General features: G+C 55.4%; 2 protein-coding genes across 2 annotated transcripts; one reads left to right on the top strand and one right to left on the bottom strand.

Annotated features, from left to right (window-relative positions):
• Positions 1–384: 384 nt before the first annotated feature.
• Positions 385–2299, bottom strand: H310_04291 (hypothetical protein). Its single transcript, XM_008868575.1, has 3 exons — positions 1604–2299; positions 1438–1555; positions 385–1385 (listed from the first exon to the last, which is right to left on the bottom strand). Exons 1-3 carry the CDS (start codon positions 2229–2231, stop codon positions 1097–1099), a joined length of 1035 nt encoding a protein of 344 aa, XP_008866797.1. The 5' UTR covers positions 2232–2299; the 3' UTR covers positions 385–1096.
• Positions 2300–5100: 2801 nt separating this feature from the next.
• H310_04290 (hypothetical protein) lies at positions 5101–6084 on the top strand. Its single transcript, XM_008868574.1, has one exon. The coding sequence runs from the start codon at positions 5380–5382 to the stop codon at positions 6076–6078; it is 699 nt and encodes a 232-aa protein (XP_008866796.1). The 5' UTR covers positions 5101–5379; the 3' UTR covers positions 6079–6084.
• The last annotated feature ends 1283 nt before the right edge of the window (positions 6085–7367 follow it).

Genomic DNA, 7367 nt, shown 5'->3' with positions numbered 1-7367 from the left:
GTCGCGATGGATCGCGCAATCGTTTTGGTCGTATGCGCGGTGGGGGCAGATGTCGCTAGTGTGTACTCAAGCAAACGCAAGCTGCGTGTCCTTACCAGTGGACCCCGTGCCGAGAAGAAGTCACAATTCCACATTCACACCCTTCGATGACCGTTCCACACTACCCCCTCCCGGCGATATCGCGCTCGTCCAACTTACATCCAGAGCCCCCTGCTTCGTGCGAAGACGATGCCGATCAACTCACAGAGCACGCATGCGACCTCAGTCCGTCCACTGCACGAGCCCCCAAGCCACGTCGAGCCATCGCGACCCAGTCGACTGCACGAATTCGTTTGGCAGGGCTTTACTGTCTGCACAAACATGACTTGAGTTTGTACCATCACATATATCGAAGCCTTTGGTCATGGGCGGCGCGACGTCAAAGTTATGGAGCTGCCGGCATGAACTACTCCGTCTGCGCACCACCTGCTCAGCACGAGGACTCCATGGGCCATCCAGATGCTCCAACGTGTTGTCGCTGATGCACCGGACGTCGAATGAAGCGGTGGCCAACCTCGCGGGAACGATCGCCCTGCCGTTCGTTGGTCGAACTCTCACGACCTGAGACATCCCACCACGACAGGTGCCATGGCAAGAAATGCGCACGACTTGCCTCGCGCCGTTCAAAACACTTCAGCCAGGGGCACAAGCCGGCGCTGCCCTGTCGCGCGCTGTAAACCAGGTAGTACCATGGATTCTTGTGCTACTACAGGGTGAGTAGTCGGTGCACGAGCCTTGGCGACGAGGCTGGGGCATGGTGGCTCTGGCTGGCTTCGTGACCATCCGTGTCGATTCCGCCCGATAGGCACCCTGCGGTCGGCGAACACATCGTGCATGCCAACTCCACGGCGCCTGCTCCTGCCGAGCCTCGTGGGTCATCTCGTCAAGCCAAGTGCACGACCCCGATATTCAGCCAGGCACGTCATTCAACCTGTAGGCATTCGATAGCAACGCGACAAGCCCCCTCCCCTTCACCACCATCGACGTCACACGCTCGTCATGAGCGAGGCTCCATCTCGGGAATTTTGTGATTAAATATACGTGCAGCAGTTGGCCTCTACACTGGAGCGTTCCCGTTGTACTTCACAGCCGATCTTGCAAAGTTTTCGGCCCAGAGCTTTTCAAAGAGCTCGCGCTCTTCTTGGGGCTGCTTCGGGCGCATTTCCTTAGGCAGTTGCGCCGACGGGCGGCCGCCGCTGGCGTCCAACGGCTTGCAGTTCACGTTTCGCTCGCCAATGAAGTCGATCAGGACGTCTGGCACCGTCAGTTCGTACATTAAATCCCGAAGAAATACTTCCAGGGCAATGCACTTGTTGTGCAGATACGACGGCTCGAGGCGGTTGAACCTGCAGCCCAAGGTCGGTCACTAAAGCAACCAAAACTAGTGCCAGGTCGTACCATCGATTGTCGATTTTGCGCCATGCCGCCATGGCCCGCGGAAAACGGTACACGTCCACTTTCTTGACAATCTCGGCGAATTCGGAATATCGCCGCCAGTCGGCATGGAACTCGCGTCCTGCCACACAACGGATGACGGTGACGAGAGGCAGAAGGGAGCACTTACCAAGCTTGAACGTGACGAGGTACTCGGCATGTCGGTCGGACCCGGCGCGAGACTGCACGATGCGAAACTTGGGGATGGACACAGCGGCCGTCTGTACCTTGTCGCCGCCGTCGAGTCCTGGAAACGTCTTTAGTGCCGCCGTCATGCGACTTGTGCTGTGCTGCTCGTCGTGGATGATGTGTTCGTTTGCGCCACCCGTATCGATGGAAAATTTCCGGCGCAGGAGACTCGTGATCGAGTTGTCGCCAAACGATTCACCACTGCTGTCAATGTCGGCAAACCATCCCCATTCAGCAGATGAGTCCCGTGATAACGCGCTATGAAGAGCGTTCGACGTGGACCGCTTTCGCTGGAGAGATGCTGGTGCAGATGTGGGTTGTATCATGGGCGAGAAGTGGGCTTGCGCCGATTCGCTGTGGCGCATCGATAAGTGCGCGTGATCGGCCGTGCCTTTCAAGTTGAGACGCGAGTCCGACGAGTTCATGTACGTCGCAATGACATCGATGGGTGTGCGCGACGTCGCAGCTTTCGCCCCCCCCGCGTCGTACGCCATGCCGTTCTTCGACATCTTGGACGGAGCACGCACGTCGACGAAGCCAGAGCGGCGCTGGCGATGTGAAAACTCCATCGCCAAAGTGTGAATTCCCGTTGGAGTGAAGTAACTAATCGTACCGAGTGAAGTACTGTACGTTGTAAGGTACATTCACAAATCTCTATACTGTACATTGTACAATCAAATGTATCATGGTCGCCGCCTGAACACATATATCTTTCGAAACCGCTCGGAATATTTGACGTTGCATGGGAGAAAAAGGTCCAAATTCGTGTATCATTCTCACTTTGCATACAAACACCAAGATAATATTTGGGGGAAGAAAATATCATAGTGGTGGAAAAGCGATCCATTTTGGCGATATATTTTGACACCCGCGGTCGAAACAGCTTCAAGTAGCGCAGTTGAAGTTGCCAAGTTCAAGTTCCCCTGCCAACGGCAAGAATGCCGGGCGCGGAAGCGCGCGCCGAGTGTGCCGTGCGCGGCGCGGCTAGAATGGCGGCAGTCGCGACTTGCGGTGGTGACGGAACTGCTGTCATTTGTGTTGTTGGGAGAGTGTTTATTCGGAAGGAATGAAACCAGTGAGACCGTCGTCAAATCGTTACACACGACTCGACGATGGCGCTTGAAGATCGGTTGGTCGTCGAGTTGGCTCCAAACAAGGCACGAGGTATGCCAGTGGATGCCAGGACACACAAGCCACGGCGGGCGGCGTGGAATGCTTGGGCATACACACGATCTGCATCCTGGAAGCTGCGGAATTGCAAAGGCCAGTTGGGCGAACAGATGAGAGTTGGAAGGGTTTCAAATCGTACCTCCCGCGCCAACACCACACTTCAACTGTCGTGGCCAGCGCATGCCTTGCTCGGCGTGACAGTCCTTGGGTCGTCGGTTGCGGTCGAGTTCCTATCCCCACAACATGGACCGCATAAATCAGTGTGGCTGCCAACTTTGGCCAGGGTGGTCGTCGGGAGCCTCGCTGTTGCCCGTAGTCTTACAACGGCAGCACAACCAACTCGCCTTCACTCATGTCACACATTGCGCCACTCCAAGGAGGGCCAGGAAACCCCAAGGACTTGCAAACGTGCCACGTATCGCACGAGTACCGCACCGGGTTGTACCTGGTTTTCCTTTTCCATTCGATTGACCTCTGTGGATGGAGTCTATTTGTGGACAATCTAGCTACTGGGCAATCTAGCCATCCTGCGCCGTCAAACACTCACGGCACTTGAGCAACTACAGCTGCCACAGCCATGCCTACTCCAACCCATGCTAGCCTTCGATTCGATCACTAGTGTGGCGGTCTCATCACCTTACACCCCACGACAGCGAATTCGGCGTGCCATCTCGCATTTGCGCTAAATGGAAAGCATGGCCAGCGCGGCAGCAAAAGCAGTAGATATCACAAGGAGAACAGCACCCAAAGTGTGCCGATAACCCATGCCAACCTAAGTTGCGAGTTGACGACTTTCGAAGCGAGCGTCACCGAATTGCTTCTGTCACAGTGCATGTTCCGAAAACCATTCGACATCTGCATGACAGCGCCGCACATGGGTAAGTCGATGCTCGTGACAGAGAGGCACCAATTGGGCGGTGGCTTTGTTGGTGGTCGAGTGCAATCGGCAAGCGCACAAAGGGCTCGAGACAAAGGCTATAGCTATGTGGGCATGCGCTGGTGCCAACTCACAGTGGTGATAACAGGCTGCGCACTCTCCAGTGTCGCAGCATTTGTCCTAGGGGTGGATATGTCGACGGATTTGCGCCGGATTGCGCCGCTACATGGGATCAGGGGATGCTGAACGGGTGTGGCGACGAATTATTTGGCAATCTTCATTCTAGACTTGGTATTTGTACAGTATCAACTTGATGGTCTGCCTCCGACCATCAAGTTGATGTATTTGTGTCGTTAAAATTCCAGTCCAATATTTACAAAAAAATTACGTTTTTCTGAATCGTATCCTTGCCGGTTTAATTTGCCGTAAACCGATGGCACGTCCGGCATCTTTCCCCACATGCGTGCGGCGTCGTCGTCGAAGCTCTCGATCCAACGCCATGGCAGACCACGCACAACCAAGCAACGTTCGCGTTTGGATGTGTCGTAAACAGGATGGTGTCGCAGGCCGACGAAAGTACGACGTGCTAGAATCAATGGTGGAGGCATTGTTGCATGCAGAGTGTGTTCGGCCATGACAGAGCACTGCACCACCCTTCAATCCGTCGCGCACTTGGTTTCACGGACACCATCGCGACTTGTATTCGTGCGGCACCGGTGCCAACATGCGCCAATTCTGTCTGCCCACCTGCCCTCCGTATCCACTCCCCCACGACAGCGTCGTTGGAGATCGCAACGGAAGCCATGACCGAGACATACATCGTATAACCGCAATCAAACAATGTGGTATCTGCGCGCATGCTGGCATTTGCACCATCGACACACGACGGACGTCTGCCCTTCTTTTCCACAAGCGGCAGCTTGTTGTCGTTGGCACGGTCCTCCGACCCGACTCCTCTGTGCGGTGTGCATTGCGTACGAGGCAACCATCGGTGTAGTCCCATCGAACTGACCCACGTCGTCCATGGCGGCACACGTCCATCTCACGCGCCATGGCATTGGCAACTGCGTCGCCGCATGCGACTCGATCAAGAAATACCACGACAATTGGATTCATTCACTATGGATGGCGTTGTCCGTTCGATTGTACGCCCGTGTGCGACTTTGAGTTGTTCAAGTGTTCAGCAGCATGTTCCTTTTTCGACCGAGCCATCGGAGATTTGCAATTGCAATCCACTTGCAAAGGAGTGCGAGCATGCATGGGTGCGAGCATGCACACACATGGCATCCTTGTGGCCGTCGGTCAACTCCCACCCCAGCGTTCGTCCTTTGTGCAATCGATGGGGCAATTTTCCGTCACAAATCCTTTCACACTGGGTGAACAAAGAGCGCCGTTTGTAGACGTGGATGGGCGTTAGTCGACGTGTTTGTGATTCAAAACTCTGGAATGGTCGCTGTTGAGGTTACAATGCGGACGGGGCTGCATACGAGTGGACTGCTGCTCGGCAACATAAGCAGCACGCATTTGGAAGAAAGGGCACAAGCACATTACGTACAAAATAGAGCGTGAATTGTAAATTAAAAGTCACCAGCAAAGTCTCCACCGCCAGAGAACCCGCCACCGGCGCTCGGGTCAGCGCCAGCGGTGTACCCACCGCCGTATCCGCCACCATGGTACCCACCGTGGCCAGCATCGGCTATGGCTGCGCCAAGGGCGACGCCGCCAACCACACCCGCAGCAGCACCGATCGCAACACCGGCAGCAACATCACCGCCTCCGTAGCCGTAGCCAGGGCCACCAACAACTACGGGACCGCCCTGCACGTAGCCTTGTTGCACATAGCCAGGTTGGCCATAGCCAGGTTGAACATAGACGGGCTCTTCGATGACATCGACTGTGCGGCAGCAGCACCAGTAGATGGCAAAAACGAGCAGGACAACGCCAAGGGCAACGGCAACCCATACCCATGGCGAAATGGACTTTCGGACAACGACAACTGGAGCGGGGTTCGGGCCAGAGTCACATTGGCAGACATTCACTTGGGCGGTTTGCGGAGCGCACTTGGCGGTAGTCGGACAGCAGCACGCTTGCGTGGTCCCAGCGCTCAAAAACTTGTAGCAGAACTGTCCTGGCACGCCTTTGTACGCGGTGGCGCATTGCGCAGGTGCGCCGTTTGCGTTGGCACACACTTGGCATGGCGAAGATGGGTTTGGGAACGGCACGAGTGGATTCGCTGCTGGCGCGGCAGTGGGAGTGGCGCCGAAGGGTGGGGCCACCGTCGTGGTGGTCTGGGCAAATGTCATGGCGGCAAGCGCCGCGATACCTGCCAGGAGGACGCGTCGAAACATGTCACCGGCCGAGGGAATTGAAAAATGATGTGTGTGAGTGATGCTGCCAACTGAACTTGGCAGGTGGGCACTTCTACGCTCGCGGCGCGTTGTCATAAAAAATAATAACTTGACATTTGTATGGGTGGACCTTGAATTTTTTTCATTCGAGAACAGCGAAGGACCTGCGGCGATTTCACGAAATTTTCCCCAAATTTGTGGGCTTTTTTGCACAATATGTGGAATTTTTTCGCACTCTACCGTAAGACAATGGCTGAATTGCTTACGCATGGGTTCCCGACAAATTTGTGCCTGGCCGGGCCCCCCGGGCAAGTTGCGGATAACTCGAGTATTTCGTGCAGCATTACAGTAATGCCGAATGTCGCACGAGTGTCTCGGAAGCCCCCCCCCGCGAGAACGACGGCGATCGTTTCCGGGGTGGCATGCAACTGCGCAGCACCCACGGACTTTCGGAGGTAGAAAGGGTGGCCTCAGATGGAGGATGTGCAGCGGTTCGACGCAGCACGTCGCCTCGTGAAAATTCGGGCTGTCCAACAGCAAAACCAAGTCGCCCAGCAGGACAGCACCTCGATGGAGGAATACTCATGCTGGTAGCGATTGCTGGAGACATGTCGACTAGCTCGAACCAATCACTCTGTTTCCAACTTGAAGTGTACATTCAGAATGATTGCGATGCCAACGAGCCAGCCACAATCGAGAGATGCATGTGCTGTCGAATGTACTTGCTGTAGTTTGGGATTGCCCAAGGGACATGCGCTGACGGATGCTGGAGCCGCATGCCACACGCAAGGTTGCCTCGAATTCGAGGGCCAATTTCGTTGAGAGCGCGGACCACGACCAGGTTCCTGTATCTCCAATAAGAGACATTTCTCGACTGCCGTGAGCGATGCGATTGGAATGTATGCGCCAGATTGTCGACGCCGACGGTGCAGCCGCCGCCGTGGCCACGGGTGCGTGTGCTGAATTCACTTCGGAATCATCCTGGGCTCTTGGAGCCGCATATCGAAACATGAAGGCATCGATCTGCCACGCGTTGTTGTTGTCCATTGGCGTGTGAAAAATATTCAAAAACATGTGCATCGTCCCACCGCAACTCGTCTGTCCGACCCCCCGAAGACAATCTGCCCTTCCGGCAACTCTCGCGACACCCAATGTTTGGGATGCTGCTTGCCCCAAAACTAGTATTCCTCCTCTATACGTGGCAATTGCACCTGAAGCCCGTGTAATGTGTCGACGGCCGCATCGATTGTTTTTGCATGTTGTGGCCGTGAATGTCAATTGAACACGAAACACCCATACCACACCCCGTT

Source organism: Aphanomyces invadans (genome assembly GCF_000520115.1).
Source record: "Aphanomyces invadans strain NJM9701 unplaced genomic scaffold supercont1.6, whole genome shotgun sequence".
Lineage (NCBI taxonomy): Eukaryota > Oomycota > Saprolegniomycetes > Saprolegniales > Verrucalvaceae > Aphanomyces > Aphanomyces invadans.
The sequence above is the reverse complement of the archived record's forward strand: the minus strand, read 5'-3'. Positions and strand labels throughout refer to the sequence as shown.